The sequence below is a fragment of the Podarcis gaigeae genome (genome assembly GCF_964106915.1).
Source record: "Podarcis gaigeae genome assembly, chromosome: 14".
In the NCBI taxonomy this organism is placed as follows: Eukaryota; Metazoa; Chordata; class Lepidosauria; order Squamata; family Lacertidae; genus Podarcis; species Podarcis gaigeae.
This window is the reverse complement of record NC_139690.1, coordinates 35,737,381-35,756,513: the sequence shown is the minus strand read 5'-3', so window position 1 is coordinate 35,756,513 and position 19,133 is coordinate 35,737,381. Positions and strand designations below refer to the sequence as shown.

Here is a 19,133-nt window from a genome sequence, read left to right as displayed (position 1 = left end):
ACTCCATGTCTATCTGTACAAGTTCATATTTTGCATAAATTATTATGCTTTTTTTAAAAAAAATTGGCATATTTATTTCTGTTTCTGGTGGTCATGGCACATGGAGGAAGCAGATATACAAGGCATTGTAGCCACCCCTTCCTATTCCTAGAGTTCTTACTCAGCAACTTTTGAGATTTCGCCTGGTGTTGCCTATATTCTTAAGTATATTGCTGCAAGTATAAGGACTAGAAAGTGGAAGATTGAGCAGAATTTGAACCCAACAGCTGATCTGCCCCCCCCCCCCGCTCTGTTATGAGATCACTGTATACTCACAGCCACAAAAGTATAATGAAAGAAGCTACAGAGCTCAGCAAATTAAGCACTCGTTTTGGCATTTTAAATATCTGAAGCCATATTTTGCCTACATTTTTCAATTACTTCCCTTTGAGGTCCATTGCCCATTTGAAAACAAAATGCAGCACAGCTGAGATCCAGAAATCTCAATGCTGTCCTAACGGAGTCGTTTGTTGCAGATCAGTGACCCCACCATGCTTAATATGGAGGCAACTGCTAGTTTTACGGAATGCAGAATTCCATAGTAAAGTGCATTAACTGGAAGACCATTTAGACCATTACTGTCAGTATTGCCCACTTCTTTACGGCCAGTTTCTTTTCTAATTACAGTGTGTCCAGCCCGTTGAATGCAGGATTATTATTATTATTACTCTTTTTGCCGTCACAAAGCAATTGTCACCGAGGTTCCAGGGTTTATTTTACAACTTAATGTGGAACTTTAGATCTGTGAACAGATGGCATTGTCATTATTTTAGCCTTCCCCAAAGAATGGAAAGAAACACACAGTTGACATTTCCAAAATGTTTTTATTCAGTAATAAAAATTAGCTGCATCTCATTGGAGAGACTGACTTAACTCCCGAGTTCATGGGCATAAGCAACGCAGTGGAAGCAGGGTTGTGTTGGTGGTGCTTCCAGTCCAATTTGCACAATGGACAGACAGGGCAGCACGCTGCTTTGTGTCCCATCCTGAACACTAGCAATTTAGAACTAGGGCCTCCTCCTAACAACCTACTTATGGAGCATTCATCCTGATTTGCTTGCACAAAGTGCGGGGACAAGTTACATTAGAACTGCTCTTTTATACAGCATTCATTTTTGTTTGTTTGTAGGGAGATCATACAGCAATAATCATTCACCCTGCTTTGCATGGCATTCGTCTATCTTTCTGTTAATCATTCATTCCCTCCATGTTTTTCAATGCATTTCCCTGTCACTTTCCTAACCGCAAAAAGCCTGTTACTTTTTAAAAAGATGATCTGTTGCCAACAGAGAGCTTGAATCCCTTCTTCAATTGCACACATCTAATTTTCCCAGAAGGCACTTGACTCCTACAAGATACTGACAGTCTGGAGCCTTCCTGCTGGGTGTTCCTCTAACCGCTGTACCACATGACCAGAAGTGGGCTGGTGTTAAATTACCGCTACAAGATCCAGCCACTGTCTGATTGCCAAATCAGGCAATATCACATAACACACACACACTGAAATAACTTGTTATTAATGCTGGTATGCCAATATTACAGACAAAAACATTGGTGCAAACAAATCTTTCTCTTCTTCAAGTGTCACCTGGCAGCAGCCATTCCACCAGGCTCCCTCAGTGGGAGAGATGAGAAGCAGGGCTCATTGCCAAAAGACTTTGCCAACAGACCGGTTCCTTCAGGCACCACCTTCCCTGAGCTGTTTCTATGCCAGCTGATGATTATAATAACTACTGCTTAAGAATCGGTGCCCCCCTCCCTTGTCCCTTTCCCCTTGTGTGACACTTTTTTAGATTGTACGCCTGTAGGCAGGAACTGTCTTGTTTTAATTGATTGTGTGTAAGCTGTTCTGGCACCCTTTTTGGCAGAAGAGTGGGTAACAAATGCTCTAAATAAATCAGTGTTGAAGACTGGGATGTAAGGTTTGTCTCTTCTTCTGGAGCAAGGAAGGCAGACTTCAGGCTTCTGGGATCTGCTTTGTGTTTTACTAGAACCACAAAATCCACAAACACATTCTGCATAAAAGCCCATTCCTGGTTACCCTAAGCTTTCAGCAGTCTAATTTTCTAACCGCTGGGTGTCAGAATCCTTGCCAATCTACTGCAAATCTCCCAGAGATCTCCCTTCAATCTGATTTCAGTAGGCGACTGAGACACCTCCGTCAGACCTCAGCCAACTGCTATTGTGGGATCCATGGGCCAGAATATCCAGAGCATCGAAGGCAGATGGCATGGCCAAAGATGGGCCTGTGGTCATGTTCTTCAGAGGGAAGATATTTTCAGCAGCTTCCGTCAGTGGTGAGTGGCTCAAACTGAGGAGCCAAGCCTGGAACAGCAGTTACGTAAAAAGGCTAGCTAGGCCTGAATTGGTCCCTCAAGTCATCTGACTGTGATGGGCTGAAGAACATCTGTAACATCTCAGGCCATTACCAAGACAATGCTGCTCTGTCTTAGAATAAGATTACCAAATTTGTTTCAATGAATCTGGGGACACTTTATAACTTCAATGGATTTTGTATAGGGACTGATTTGTAAATCTGGGGACTGTCCCCGGGAAACGGGGACATCTGGTAACCTTATCTTAGAACTGCCCTCTGTAGTCCAGGGTGAGAGTCTGGCCTTGCTGCCAGAGTCTCCAGTTCACTTGGTGGTCTTGTGCCGACATAGCTGTGAAGCTCCCTAGGCAGCCTTGGGCAGGTTGACTTGCCTTTCTGACTAATCTGCTTCACAGGGTGGTTGTTAGGATAAAATGAATGAAGCCTCACATAAACAGCTGTTCTGTGATCCTCGGAAGGGCACATAAGGAAAGATGTCTCTTTCTGAACGTGTGTATATTATATAGCTGCTTAGTATGCATTCATTATGTTCATTATGTATTAGAAATTATGTAGCAGGTCTGTGTACTACCTGGATCGTGAATTGAATTGGGTCAGTTTGGGTTAACCCGGGATTCAGTCGAATTGGGTTGAGGCAACCCCAGGTTGAATGAGGTCTATCTGGAGTGATCGGGGAGGGGCAGTCCAGTGGAGAGGAGAGGAGGAGTGGAGATGCTTACAGGCCATCTAATCACATATTTAATTAGGGTTTTAAACACTAATTAAATAATGTGCAAGGCCTCTGAATTTATTTGGGTCCCGGGATCACACTGGATTGAATCAGGGCCACCCTGAGGTGCTGGATTCTACTATTTTGTATTATCTATAAAGATGTGTTGCTTATTTTTATGACTTGTATTTATATAATAGCTTTCATTTTTTGGTATGAATGTAAAGTTATGTATTGATATAGTTTATTATCTTCTATGTTCTAGATTGCCCTGTGGACTTTTGACAAAGTGTGGCATATACATTTTAATAATAACAGTGCTGCTGCTACTATCTACTCAATCAAAGAAGTGCTTTGAGACTTGAGACTTGCATTAAGTTTCAGCAGTTTCTGTGACCAGCCCAAAACTCAGTCACCCAATGCATTTTCTGTGCCCTCTTGTTTTCACACATGGCTCCCATGGAGCGTGCAAAGGTGGAGACATCTCACCAAAAAGGCAAAGGGAGCCGCTGGCTGCCGGAGGATTTCTCCGGAACTGCTAAACTGCCTAGAGAAGTCAGTTTCCATTTAGAAGTGTGCAGCAGATGTATCATTTGGCAGATGTCTGCAGTCAGTAATTTGCCACTCGTCAGTGATTGCCTGCTAAGTTGCCATGACCAAAGCTGGGGGTGAAAATAACAGCGAAGGATACGCTTAGACCTGTCCATAAGCAATTTTCTAGAAACCTCTCCAAATCTTAACTGTTCTGTATCCCAAAGCCAAAATGACAGTCCTTTAAGTCCACCTTTTGTATTCTTTCACCAGAAAGTTTGATTTATTTCCTCACATTTTCTACAGAGAACATAAAAAGAGCTTGCTGGATCAGGCAAATGACCCATCTAATCCTTGACGAATTCCCCTCCCAAAGCAACACTTCCAAGAGTGGTTTGACGGTCACTCCCTCTTCACAGGAAATTTTGGGAATTGTAGCTTTGGGAGGGAAGCTAGGGGTCTCCTATTAACTCTTAGCATTTTTAACAGACTACAGCTCTCATAATTCTTTGTGGGAAGCCGACTGTCTAAAGTAGTTATCAGAGTGCTTTACAGGTATGGTGCAATTGTTATTTGAGTTTGATATCCGCTCTCTCTTTTAACAGGAGGCCTCCTTCCTTGCCCCTGTCAACACACTGCCCACCCCACAAGGCACCAAAAGAGAGATGCTGCTCATGACCATTTGGTTATCTAGCTGCGGACAGGTTGCCCCTTGCTGCCAGCAGACCAGCTTCTTTCCCAGAACCCCCTTGGCAGCAGCTAGCATCTACCCTGCAGTTGTGACCTGGCTCCTGTCTCTGGTGAGTGGAACAAATAGCTTCTAGGAAGTGTTGCAAACTGGAGGCAGGCGTCTTTGCAGGACAATCTCTTAGCCAGATGAAAAGGGAGATATAAAGCTGCAGTGCAGATATGTGAGATTTCCAATAAATCAGAAAGTTGCTACTAGCCATAATGGAACTTGCGGGAAAATTAGGACAGCAGGATAGTTCAGCTGGTAAGAGCACAAGGATCTGAATCCCATGGGTTCGAGCCCCAGGGTAGGAAAAAGATTCCTGCATTGACTTGCGGGGTCCCTTCGAACTCTACAGTTCTATGATTCCAGAAGCCTTGTGTGACCTTCTCAGAGTCCGGTAAGCAAGGCTTAAAATGTTCCTTCCATGGCTGGAAAACATGACACGGAAAGCACTTTTTAAGCAGGGGGATCCTGTGAAATCTTGGGCGGCCCTTCTATGGGGTTTTTCCTGCTGTCCTGCCCCTTTTATTTGCTTCCCAAGTTTTGACGATACGTGTAAAGCTGCAATCGTGTTTGTAAAAGCTGCGTAAGATGAAATCAACCTGTGCAGCTTTGGGCAAATGCTAAAGACGCATCTCATGACCCTGGGCTTTGACACGAGGTAATAAAATCCTAGAATTGTAGACTTAGAAGAGACTCAGAGGGTCATCTAATCCAACTTCCTGCAATGCAGGAATTTCAACTAAAATAAAAGGTAAAAGTAAAGGACTCCTCAATGGTTAAGTCCAGTCAAAGGCGGCTATGGGGTGCCCCATTACAGCTGGCCATCCAATCAGATGGGGACAGCATCTGCCTGCCTCCAGTCTTCAGGGACCTCACTTGTTCTCCAAGAACTCTCAGTGATCATAGACAGAGGCCCTGAGATTACATCCACAAGCTCCTTTAATACCCTTGGGTGCACGTCATCAGGCCCTGAAGATCTGAATTCATTTAAAGTAGCCACCTCTTTCCCTATCTTGGGCTGCAGCTCCCACTTTGCATCATTTGTTCTGTTATCACCAGGTTCCTTTTGGATGAAGACAGAGGCAAGTAGGCGTTGAGTTCTGAAAGTTCTGCCTTCTCTCTGTCACCCAGTAGCATTTCTCTGTGTTCCCTACGCAAAGGACCTACTACTTGCTTGTTCTTCCTCTTGCTTCAAACATAGCCAAAGATACCTTTTACAAATATTTTTAGCCTCTCTTGCAAGCCTGAGCTCATTCTGAACTTTGTCCTGCCCGACTTTCTCCCTGCAATTATTGGCTACTTGTGTATATTCCTCCTTCGTGATTTCCTTTTTTCTTCCATTTCTTATACATGCCCTTGTTAAAACTCAGCTTATCTGTAAGCTCTTTATGCAGCCATACAGTTTCTTTAGAAGTCTTCTGCTTTTCTGATATAGTCTGCTTTTGTGCCTTCATTATTTCACCTTTAAGAAATTACCACCCATCTTGGACTCCCTTCTCTTTGAGTATTCCTGATGTGTGTTTTCAAGACCCACCTTGTTCAAGTGATTGTAATATGTTTTAACTGTTTTTAATTTTAAATATTTTTAACCTGCCCTCAATCTGCTGCTGAAGGGCAGGTGATGAATTTAATATAATTTATTAGTAAATAATATTTGAACTCTTCCCTGAATTTTCAGTTTCTTTTTCTAAACAATGAAAGCCTCTAACCCTTTCACCCATAAGGGGAATCGTGCAGGCAATATTCTATCCTATTTCTCAATAATAAGCAAAATGCCTACTCCTACTTTCAGTGTTCTGGTCAGCAGTCTGAAAGGCACCAGAATAATTGACCAAAGCTTGGCAGTGTTTATTTTTTTAAGATTTCATTTGGAAAAAAAATCAATGTTTAAAATGATTTAATAATTTAAATGCATTTGACTGCTCGAGCACGATCCAGCCAAAGTTAAGCACTTTTTATGCTCAGTCAATTTCAGTGGGAAACTTAACCTGGAAATCTTATACATGTCTACTCAGAAGACAGTCCCTACTGATTTCAGTCGGACTTACTTCCAGCAGGTAGGCATGCATAGAAAGTTGCAGCATTAAGCCTGGGTGTTTGAAGGCTGCAATTCTAAATCTACTGGGATAACTGGCTCGATTACCTGCTGAAGCCCTTGATTATACAAAATCTGCAGTGTTTGGCTTGCGAATCTGGTTAGGGGGGGGAAAAGACTTTACCTGTTGCAGTCACTTGCAGAAGATGCTCGTAGGTAAGGAAATAATTATTGTAAGAAATATAGGAAAGGGTTCTAGTCTGAGTCTAGAGAAGAACAAGGCAGTTGTGCTTGCTCTTTTGTTCTCTCAGAGGATAGTTCAGAGATGACCACTCATTTTGAGGTCTGAAAAAGAGGTGTGAGGAGGAGGTTTTAATGAGGATGCAACCTAAGATGTATCAGTCTAAACAACAAAGCGATACATAGAGAAGTCAGCATGGTGATAAAGGTACAGGGATAGTTGGGGAATCTGAATGTTACTCACTTTGTCTGTCTTAACTTCATGCAAACTCCTCTTCATGCAAGTTGAGTTGGTCCCAAACTGCCAACAGAACCCCTTTACTAGGCTTTAGTCCCATTGAATGCAGCAACACTTTTTTCTGAGTAGGCATGGACTTTATTTATTGATTACACCAATGTATATACTGCTTAATATAAACAATATCAAAGTGGTGCATTACATAAGAACAAAACATGTCATAAAAGCTGCATACACATTTTGTATAGAAATTAATTCACATTCATCAACGGTGCACACAACTGGGTCCCACTTCAGAAAGCACCGGGGCTGAAAAGGAAAGATTTACGCAAGGCGCTGCACATCTCTTTTGTCCATGTTGATGCGACAGAAAAGTGCTTAGCTTTATTTGGATGGTGCCCCTTGTGTTAGCATAGAAAACTGTATTATACCAAGTCAGAACGCTGGTCCACTAAGTTCAGTATTGTCCACACTGACTGGCAGCAGCTCCCCAGGGTTTCAGAGGAGGAGTATTCTAGCCCTACTTGCAGATGCTGGGGACTGAACCAGGGACCTTCTGCATGCAAGGCAGCTGATCTCCCACTGAGCTATGACTGTTCCCTAAAGTTGCTGGATGGTGTTCCTCTCCATATACCGTATTTTTCGCTCCATAAGGCGCATCTAACCATAAGGCTCACCTAGTTTTTAGAGGGGGAATTCAAGAAAAATGTATGCATCCCAGGCTCTGCTCAGCGCTCCCTTTAAAGAGCCGCGTGGAGTGTGTGATGGGCTGCCCCCTCCCTCCTCAGGGAAAAGCCCCCAAGAGCCACACGCACACTCCACGCGGCTCTTTAAAGGGAGCGCGGCTATCCCTGGCTTTTGCTGGAGGTGGGGTCTGTCCCTTCCCCCACCTCCCGCAAAAGCCAGAGATAGCCGTGCAAAGCCTCTGCAGGGCAGCGGGGAGCCTTCATCCTGCTGCCCTGCGGAGGCTTTGCGGGCTACCCCAGAGCTGCTCCAGAGCTGGTCGGGGCTGGTGGGGGAAGCCCAGGTCCCCCCCCCCCCAGCCCCAGGGACCACACATTCACTCCATAAGACGCACAGACATTTCCCCTTAGTTTTTAATAGGGAAAAAGTGCATCTTATGGAGCAAAAAATACGGTACCTCACTGCCGCAGGCCCAGCTGTTCAAGTCACCTTTTGAGTAGGCAACACAAGGTACACTGGCATGCTGGGTTGTCTGATTACCCCTTCTTTTCTGTCCTCCTGATGCAGTCTTCCAGCAGCTTGCAGTTGATCAGGATGGAGGCAAGACTCCTTTCCCCTCGCAGCCTGCATTTCTCAAGGAAATATATCATCCTCCAAATCTGCCTTTCTTCCATCTTCCACCCATGACAGCAATGGCTCAGCTTATGCAAAGCAGGGCTTCCAATCCTCTCTGGCTGCTTCCAAAGTCAATAGGCTGAATCTGGTTCTTAGTTTCCAAGTCACGTAGAAGAAAGGGGAGGGGGAGAGAGGAAATCAAGGGGGAGAAATGAGCCAAAGATAATTAAATGTGATGGGTTAGAATGGAATGGAGTTTTTCCTCTTCTGTTCTTCTTCCTTTTTTTTTTTTTGCCTAGTGTCAAAATTTGGTTTCTATTAAAATATGTAGTCAGAGCGACGAAGGTCATTCAATCTGTGTTTTTAATTAGGCTTTGCGTGAAATTGCTTGTAAAGGGTTAATCAGTGAACTGTCAGTGCTATAGCTGTCAGTTCCAGAGTTTCCTGGGGAGAGGAATTGATTGCTAAACCACTTGTAGCCTTGGAAGAGGGATAGGGTGTGTGTGTGTGTGTGTGTGTGTGTGTGTGTCTCCCAACAAACTCTCACTCATCACCCTTTAAAAACCACAGCTCCCAAGATACTTTGGGGGAAGCTGTTGTTCTAGGAAAGAAAGGCCAGCTTCCTTGTCCTGTCTGTTGAAGTGGCATCATAGGGACTTAAATGTGTGTGGATGTGGCATAAGTGGAACATCCTCCTTCTATTGCCCAAGATAGAATCTCCTGAAAAACTATTTTCTCATTCAAAGTGGAAGGTAACTGACAAGCTTACAACTATTAATGCACATTACTGGGGGAATAGGAAGGCTCCCTGGGAAAAGAAAAAGCCACACACCAGCTCTTCATAATAGCGTAATCACTTAGCATTGATTTTCAACGGAGGTTATTGACCCTATTATCATCAATAAGGGCAATGTACTGTGTTGCTGCAGGAGAGAACATGCCAGTCGATAAGGACTCTCTGTTCTCTTCCTAGGAAACTTAAGAGTGAGTTACAGGCTTGCTCTCTGTTGCAGAGCTACCCAAAATGCATACGTTGGAAGCAATGATAAAGCACATAACCATGACGGAACCCTGTAATTTTTAGCTGTCAAATGTGCTTCTCGTATAGTTATTTAACTTGTTTATCTATTTGGTAAGATATCTATCCCACCCTTCTGCACTGCATTTGCAGAGCTCAGGGCAGCTTACAATTTAAAAGGGCAAAACAAGTCTGGCAGATTTAACACTAATTAAAAAGGAGTGGGTTGTATTCAGCTAACCTAAGTTAGTCACAGCCATTCATTTAAATGGGTCTACTCTGAGTAAAAGTTAGCTGAATATAACCCAGCACTGTATTCAGCTGACTTTTGCTCAGAGTACACCCTTTGAAACTAAGGGTGCTGAGTCCATCATGTCTGTTAATTTCAGTGGTTCTGCTTTAAGTAATCCCCAGTTATTTAACAATAAAAGGAATAAAAAGGGTGGCCAGTACAGCAGGTAAAAGAGGTTAAGAAGAGGTTGTAATTAAAATTGCTGAGGCCAAGTGCCCGCAGTAATATTATTATATTATTCATTTAAAATGTATAAATGTCTCCCAAAGCTTTAATGCAGCTTACGGGGGGGGGGGCAATGAAATCATCACTAAAAACAGTTAAAAAAACAAATTTCAAACATTCAAAAAAAGGAAAACCGAATCAAAGCCTCTAAACGAAGGCCTGGATTAATGGTGTCTGGGACAGATCTCTCTTGGACCATGTTACGCAGAGAGGGCTATTAGGGTTCTCCCAAGCCACTGTGTGGAGCGGCCAAAAGTGAGCTCGCTGAAAGTGGGGTAATGCATGAGGTTCAGGATCCTTGCACTAAGATGAATGTGCACAGGCTTGAGAGAGGAGTGATTAGAATATTACCTTCCCTGCTTCTGTGTTTTGCTTTGTACAGTGTAGAGCAGAGGTGTTGTGGTCCAGGGTCATAGTGGGGGCGTTGAAGACCCATTACTGTTTCTGCCGCCAGCATTCTAGAGCTGCCCAAACAGCACGAAAGGGGAGCTTTTCAACCACTGAGAAGAAGTCTTCTCACCTTTTGTGCTGATGGAAGCCAATCAGAGTGAAAGATGGATGAGTCAGCCACCGAGGATTGGCTCTCAGGGTCACTCTGGAGAGGGTGTGTGGGAAGAGCACTGGGTGGGAGTTGTTCTGCATGCTCCAAAGCTAAGCGTTTAGGAACAATGGGAACACAAGGAGCTTCAGTTTGAAGAGATTGGTGTGCAATTTCTGTTACACACAATAGAACTTCAAGGAAAAGCTAAGCCACTCTGAAAGAAGATATAGGAGTACCCCAAATGATTTCTGCATGCATGTACACAGAAAACAATAGACCTAGCTAGAAGGCAACACACGGAGATCTGCATTGATCATTGCAATGCATCCCTGATTATTCTTATTGTGTAAAATTATTGCATAATCTTAGAAGGGGACCTGATTGTGGGTGGGTTTGGTTGTGAGAAGGTCATGGCTGTGGCTATCATGAAGGGACCCTGTGCTTCTGAATTTGCCACTACAGTACTGCTGCAGAGTATAATAATCATAATAACCATTTTATTATTTATTCCCTGCCCATCTGGCTGGGTTGCCCTAGCCATGTATGGCAGAACATGGCTTTTACAGGGAGGAAGACAACTGGCTGGACCCCAGCTGGAGCTAAAGACTCCCAGGCCATTCTGCAGAGTTTCTGCTCTGCTTTGACCCAGTTAGGCTCGTGATCAGTTAATCCATGTCATCTTTTCAAATGCAATGACAGGTACCCTGCCTGGGAGTAAGAGGAGAGAGCAAAGCACCATTTCAGGTCTTGGGGCTGCAGCAGATCTGGTGTAAGGATGCCCTGGCACTCCACGCTTGTTTAACACCAGTCAGCGAGTCGGAAGTCCACAGCAGTCGGAAGCATGAAGTAAGCAGCAGCACTGCAACTGTCTTTCTGTTCCACTGTTGAGTAAGAGCCACTGTTCTTTGTTTGATGCCATAAATGTGTCTCCCTAAATTTAGAGAGGAGGCCCTCTAAAGCGCCAGTGGGGTCTTGAACCAGGGAGTCTGGCGACCAGGCCCATGACTACTGGCATCAAGAGGGAGCTGCTGGCCCCGTGGTGTCTCTGGTCGGGTACCTCCAAGAATGTTGTTCATGTCCACAGGCTGCAGAAACTGAAAAGACCTGTAGCAATAGGACAAACAGAAACTGATAATAGGATGAGCAATAGGGCACCTCCACAGATTCTTCAGCCAAGGGTCTTAAGTCAGAATGATTACAAACGACTTTGTAAAAGCCTTTTTGCTGACTGGTCACAGCAGACCACCAAGGCATCTCACCATCAGCACAAGGGCTAAAAATATAATTGGGGTTTCACCAAACTGGCAAAAGTAGCAGGAGTGGGATATTTAACCCTTCCCTGTCTGCAAGTTTCCTCATGCTCAGCTGCTGCCTGCAACTGCTTTTCCCCACAAGGCAAACATGGATTCAGAATGTCAGCTTTAGGTGGCTGGTGAGGCTGAGATGGAGGTTTAAAGTAGGGCTGTCAGGGAAAAAAGGGGTGATAACACCCCCCCCAGATTGTAATAAGCTTTGGGCGGGGCACTCACATGAATTTAAATATTTTCACTTTCCCTTTGAGATGGATGAGGGTTTTTGTTTTTATTTTTTTAATGTCCAAGAAATGTGCAATGTCTGGGAGCAGCTTATTTGTTTAATTCTTACTGTTCTAGTTTTGTCTGGATTTCCCTCCCTTGTTTTTATAATTGTATGATGATATGGTTGTAACCTGTCCTGGGACCTTCTGGTGAAGGGCAGGTATAAAATCTTATCAATAAATCATCTGAAGCGTTGGCAAGGATTTTTGTTCTTGTTGTTAGAAAAGAAAGAAAAGGAAAAACAACAACAAAGCCCAAGCACCTCCTATTTAGAGGTAATATGAAAATTAGTTAAATTCACTTGCCCACCAAAGACTAATACGGTTTTGGGGAGGGGTGTTTTCACTCTGCCCCTTCCCAAGAATTTATGAAATTTGGCTGGACTTAATACTTCAGCCTATCACTATTTGAAACCCTTCCATCTTAGCCTCTTTTCCCCAGCTGAGCTTTTGGATTCTTGGACTCATGGATGCATGAAAGAGGATAGGGAGTAGTGAAGTGGGGAAGGGGGGGGGGGCTAAGCACCTCTCCTCCCACTTGGTGCTTTTCTTCTATAAATCACACCCTCCTTCTTGACAGTTTCCAGCTGTTTGGCAGCCCAGGTGCCGAGACACAGGTCTCTTGTCACCATGGCTCTAGTCTAGTTGGGAATATTTTACAATATTTTGGTCTTCTAGGATGCTTGCAGAGATGCTATATGCTTTCTCAGTTACAATCACATGGATGCTGAAAGCTGTACTTATCCGCAAGTTAAGAGTGTGCATGACTTGCTAACTGAGAGTACATAACAATAAAGTAAAAAAAAAAAAAAAAAAAAGCCAGGCACAAGGATTATCTAAAACAGCATTGCCTCAAAGCTGCAGGTCACCATGGTTATTGGCGAATTCAAAATCCTGCACTCCCTTTACCTTCTAATTGCTGGGGTTTTTAAAAAAGAAGTGCAGGAGACAGAGAGCAAAGTGGGTAATGATTAAGGCTTCAGTGTGTATTGATCATCCAATGAGAATCACCGGAAGCTACTAATATTTTGACACTTCTGACTTAAGCAGTTTAGTCCAATCTGGTGCTTAATATTTCAGTGGCGTTTAAAACCCTTCACCCCCTCCCCACCCTGGCTGCAGCAAGCATTTATCATCTGCAGCTGAGGACCTGGCTGCCAGAGAGCAGTAAAGGCCACATTTCCTGCAGTGTGTCATAAAACCCGTAATGTGACAGCTGTGGCTGCTGTGCTCTCCGCTTCCCCTCCTCTTTTGCCTGGAGGAAAGTGATTGATGTTGATTAAAAACTGCAATAAACAAATAAAGGCAACTTTCAGGGAGAAGGGAATTTGGGGGTCCTTAGAGCAGCTGGGCCCAGAAGCACCCACCAAACAGCAGCAGTTTTCAGATGATAAGGGTGCAGGTCCATGCCATATGTTTAAAGCACATCCAATGTCCATGTTGTTGTTGTTTAGCCGTTTAGTCGTGTCCGACTCTTCATGACCCCATGGAACAGAGCACACCAGGCACTCCTGTCTTCCACGGCCTCCTGCAGTTTGGTCAAACCCATGCTGGTAGCTTGGAGAACACTGTCCAACCATCTTGTCCTCTGTCGTCCCCTTCTCCTTGTGCCCTCCATCTTTCCCAACATCAGGGTCTTTTCCAGGGAGTCTTCTCTTCTCATGTGGTGGCCAAAGTATTGGAGCCTCAGCTTCAGGATCTGTCCTTCCAGTGAGCACTCAGGGCTGATTTCCTTCAGAATGGATAGGTTTGATCTTCTTGCAGTCCATGGGACTCTCAAGAGTCTCCTCCAACACCATAATTCAAAAGCATCAATTCTTTGGTGATCCAGTGTGCATGGTTTTCCCCAATGAATTCTAGGAACTGTGGTTTGTCAAGGATGCTGAGAATTGTAGCTCTGTATGGGGAAACTATGGTTCCCAGGATTCTAGGCAGGAAGAAGCAAGGGGCTGCTCAGGCTAAGAAAGAAGGGGACTGGGGGGATGGGGAGCCAGTGTGGTGTAGTGGTTAAGAGCAGTAGAGTTGTAATCTGGGGAACTGGGTTCGCTTCCCCGCTCCTCCACATGCAGCTGCTGGGTGACCTTGGGCCAGTCACACTTCTTTGAAGTCTCTCAGCCTCACTCACCTCACAGAGTGTTTGTTGTGGGGGAGGAAGGGAAAGGAGAATGTTAGCCGCTTTGAGACTCCTTACGGTAGTGATAAAGCGGGATATCAAATCCAAACTCTTCTTCTACTAAGTGGGAACATGAAAGAGGTGTGTAAAATTATCCAGTGGTGTGGAGACTGCTGCTAGAGAGAGGTTTTTCTCCTGCTTCCATAGTCCTAGAATAGGAGCCATCAAATAAAGCTGAATGTTGGAAGATTCAGAGTGAGCAAAGGGAAGGACGTCTTTGCACAGTGCATAGGTAGACTGTAGAATTTGCTCTCACAAGAGGCAGGGATTGTCATCCACTTGAATGGCTTAGATTAGACAACTACATGGAGGAAGAGGCTTAACAGTGGCAACTAGCCATGATGGCTGTGTTTTGCTTTTAGCTTCAGAGGCAAGATGTATCAGAATATCAGTTGCTGGGATTCACAAGTGGGGTGGGTGCTGCTGCACTTGGGTTCTGCTTATGAACTTCCTTCAGGCATCTGATTGGTGACCTTGGGAACAGGAAGCTGGATTAGATGGGTCTTTGGTCTTTGCCAGGCTGTTCTTATCAACAGTTATAGCAGTACAACTAAGGACTCTGCTGGTTCCTTGGGCCACCTGGATCCAGCTGTGCTGAAGAACAGCAGTACCACCTTGGAATGAGGAGCAAAAGGGCCAGAAGCATCAGAGATGGTAAAAGGCAGGCTGGTGCTCTGATGGCGTGGCAGTCTTCATGCCTAATGAGTGGGACACATTGCTGGAGGAACAGTACTATAGCGGCAGCCCAACCCCTGCTGGTTCCTCAGGTCACTTACTCAGGACCACAGCGCCTTCTCTGGTTGTTCTGGGGGTGGCAGTCTGTGGTGACTGGTGCCCATTGTGCTTGGTAGGGTAGAAGGCAGGGAGCCCAGCAGTAGGGGGAGCCAGAGCCAATGACAAACAGAGCCAACTCCTTCTAGTTTTGTCCCCATCCTCCCTCTCCCTGCTGAGTTCTCTAAGGGTCAACACTGAAACTGAGGAGGAGATGCTGACAGCCAGGGGCACCCCTTAAACTGGTTGTAAGCAGTTAAGGCAGGCGATGGTTGGCGGAGGGCAGACTGAGCTTGGTCAAACTGTGCCCCATTTGCTCTAACCAGCCAACCTCTACTGGTGGCACTGCAGCATAGGAAATAACATGCCCAGTAGCTCTGTCAGACTGCAAGCTGCCTCAGTGCCACAAAAAAAGCCTCCTTAGCCTCCTTTACAATGAGCTTTGTATCTGGTGTTTGCCTTCTCTTACAAAGGTGCCTTCAAAATTCTGTCTGCCAGCAATGGATGCTGTTGTTCCTCTTCTTATATGAGGCATTTGTACGGCTGACATTCATACCAGTCGAGAGAGAAAACCTGATGGGAAACGCATAAACCAAATCTTTCCGAAATGTCAGTTGCAGCAGAGAGAGAAAGCAAATAAACACCCGGGCGCTGCTTTCTCCTTTGGCAGCCTCCCTGGGGGTTCTTTTGTTGCTTGGATTTAACTCTCCAGCCTTTCTTGGCAGTGGCGACATGCAGCATCTCTGTGACCTCCTTTAAAAACACTTTAATAGACACCTTGTGAAAAAAACCTGACATGTTTATCTCGGCAAGTTATCTCCTTGGGGACCGTTGCCTCATGGATCTCTTCATGTGGCAGAGAGCTTTTTTGTTTAAGAGTTGGAGGAAAGAGTTGTTTAACAATGCTTCATCTGCTGATGAGTTCAAGGTCCTTGCAGGACAGCCTTGAAGAATATTCAAATAATATAAACCTGCTTTTAGCTAGGTTAGCTCTCTCAGATAAGGAGAAGGATGTGAGGGAGAAAATCTTACTCATTTGATCTCTGTGTGGACATGCGGTTGGGGGTCCTGTGCCCTTGCAGAACAACACCTCAGAACCTTCTAGAACTAACAAGCATGAGCAAGCACTTATGCCCCTGTCTTGAGGAACATATGAAGCTGCCTTATCCTGAATCATTGGTCCATCTAGTGCAGGCTTGTTTTCACAGACTAGAAGCAGCTGTGAAGAGTTTCAGATGGGGGAGGGGCATTCCCAGACCAACCCGGAGATGCCAAGAATTGAATCTAGACCTTCTCTGTGTAAAGGAGATGTTCAGCCACCAAGCTATTGGCCTTCCCCTGAAAACTGATTCTAGTCCTCATGGTTCCAAATAAATGGCTGATGAAACTGAAATGGCTGATATAAATAAGGAGATGCATTATACTAAGTCAAGCCATTGGTCCATGTAGCTCTGTATTGTCTTCACCAGGGATGAGGAACCTATGGCCCTCCAAATGTTGTTGGACTACAATTCCCATCATCCCTTTCCATTGGCCGTATTGGCTGGGGCTGATGGCAGATGGGTCACAGCTTCCGCATCCTTGATATACACTATCTGGCACTAGCTTTTCAGATTTCCTTGAGATTTATTTTCTGTCCATGCCTATGATATTCCAGTGGAGTGCCCTTTCCTGTTGGGTGAGGGGAGACCAAAAATTCTGCTGGTAACATCTAAGGAAGGGTGTGTTTCACAGTCTGTTTATGAACTATGCATTATCTTTTTGATTTAGGCAATTATAAATGTTTGTGATTCCTATACTACCCACTGCAAACAAATCTGCTACGTACTAATGCACAAAATATGGGAAGCAGTGCTGAGCTGTATTAAGATGCTAATAAAATCCCCTCCACTTTTATGTCCCAGAATGCCATTTCCACTTTGCTTCTCATTCTAGGTATTTCGTTTGTTACCGGAGGACCAGACCATTAATCTTGTGTTCCTTTTTTGCAGCCCAAGAACTCCCTTCAGGGAATGTCTATGTTCCATCAGCAGAGCTCCATGTTTCTCTCTCAAACATCTCTCTTGGATGTTATCTGGTGGAAAGCACAACTGGACAGTCATATGCAGAATCAGTCATACCCCTTCCTTCCTGAGATTCCTCCCATCCACTTCAGCCACTTTGCTACCCTTAACTCAGATTCCATGGTAACGTATCCACGCTTTGCCTTTGGCCCTGTTTACTGATGCTGACATGGGATGGGCAAATTTGTCAATTTCTGTTTCTCATTTTTCCATTTTTATGTTAGTCTTCTACATTTGCACATCAATTTGCAATTTAAAAAAAGCCCTCGTGAAAATTCATCTGGATTTTAGTGCAATTCCCCCCCCCAATATGTTTTAATGCAATTTCGTCTAATATACACATTTTTGCAAAGCAATTTCCCCTGCCATGATGCATTGGATTTTTAAGCGCACCATCTCCTAGTATATGCATTTTTGTACATATTACTTGGCTGGAGAACTGCGTTGCAAAATCTGGAATAGTGTGAATTTCAAAAGTTTGCTGTGTTTCTTTTTTTTATGAATATTTATTAGCATTTTCAAAAACCACACAAAAACAAAAATAGACAAAAAATAACAAAAATACAAAAATACAAAACTTAAAAACAATTAAAAACACATAAAATTTCAATTACTTATTTTCTTTTAACTTGTTTCTCAGACCTCCTCACACCTCCCCTTCTTGTATTCCAATTTAAATTATCAGCTCAGCAAGTCCTTAACTTATTTCTCCACTTTGACTTAATGATTTATTCTAACATATTGTTATTTTACTTTTCTTCTTTCTTCCCTTTCCTCAATTTATTTTGCAAACCCTATTTTCATTTAATTTAGACCATTTTAGAAACCAGTTTTGACTTATCCTAACTTCAACATCAATACTTATACCTCATTATTCATTCTTAAATATTTTTCCTAAAGTCGACCACAATTTCCCTTCCACGATTTTCCCAATTTCCGTACAAATATCAGAACCAAATAAAAACAGAACAAATTATAATTATATACCCTTTGGATTCCCAGGCTCCACCCACCCTTTTCCTGGTTTCAGTCCCCAACCAAAGGTTTGCTGTGTTTCAGTTCTCGTACTGTTTCAGAAATTAAGAATTTGGAAGATTCGGCATCAAATGTGAATCAAACTTCTTCCCCATCCCTACCAATGGCAGCACTGCCAATAGTTTTAATCATGGTTAAACAAAGAAGGAGTGGACTGGTGGATTGCAAAAGCTTTCTCCCACCCGCTGCAGCTCAGAAGCCCAGGTCCAGCTAGGGGCTGGCATAACCATCTCCAAGAGCCTTTCATTCCACAGAGCTGGCATGCTAATGTAAGCAGTGTGTCCGGCATGAAAGCCTGGAAGGATGGTGGAGTGCTAGGCTAGGCTCCAGGCCAAAGGGCTGCCCCTTTAAGAGTCCGTGCTCCTCAGTGAGAGGGCCCAAGAAGTGTAGTCAGGGAGGAAACTTAAAAGGGCTGAGTTGAGAAAGAGAAGCTATTGGAACAGGTTGTCTGCTCCCTGAGCTCTGTCCAGGGTGCTGAAAGACCTGCTTTTCTTAACCTCCTTACTCTACAGCAGGGGTCAGCAAACTTTTTCAGCAGGGGGCCGGTCCACTGTTCCTCAGCCCTTGTCAGGGGACGGACTATATATTTGAGGGGGGGGAGAACGAATTCCTATGCCCCACAAATAACCCAGAGATACATTTTAAATAAAAGCACACATTCTGCTCATGTAAAAACACCAGGCAGGCCCCACAAATAACCCAGAGATGCATTTTAAATAAAAGGACACATTCTACCTATGTAAAAACACACTGGTTCCTGGACCGTCCGCGGGCCAGATTTAGAAGGCATTGGGCTGGGTCCGGCCCCTGGGCCTTAGTTTGCCTAGCCACGTTCTACATAGGAATCCTATCCCCGATGAAAACTTTTATCTGTTTCTTGCTTCTCTTCTTTTACACTTGAGGCTGCTTGCAGGATTAGTACCCTTCTGACTATGCCATGAGTTATGCCTCACACAACAACAATAAAAAGGAAGAGGAACTGTCCACTGGGGCACAATCCCTTGAGAACACCCATAGCTCAGTGGTAGAGTATTTGCTTTGCATGCAGAAGGTCCTTGATCCAGTCCCTTCTAGGGAGTACCCCAGAGGAGTACTGTGCACACAGAACTCAGCTAGGTGGTTTGGCCTGCTATAAGGCAGCTTCCTGTGTCCCTAAATTCTCATGTGTGAATGCCACTGGAATTAATAGAGCTGCATAAGAATAAGAATATAGTTTCCATTTCAATGGAATTTATTTATTTATTTACATTCCACCTTTTCATATCAAGGTGGTGCAC

General features: G+C 44.2%; 1 protein-coding gene across 1 annotated transcript in view; it reads left to right on the top strand.

Annotated features, from left to right (window-relative positions):
* The window catches only part of DNAAF8 (dynein axonemal assembly factor 8), a 91,079-nt gene that overhangs the window by 27,737 nt on the left and 44,209 nt on the right, over nt 1-19,133 (top strand). The window contains exons 11-13 of the mRNA XM_083710808.1: nt 4,220-4,414; nt 10,938-11,084; nt 16,750-16,944. Of these exons, the coding sequence (XP_083566934.1) occupies nt 4,220-4,414; nt 10,938-11,084; nt 16,750-16,944 (537 nt within the window). The remainder of the gene's footprint in view (nt 1-4,219; nt 4,415-10,937; nt 11,085-16,749; nt 16,945-19,133) is intronic.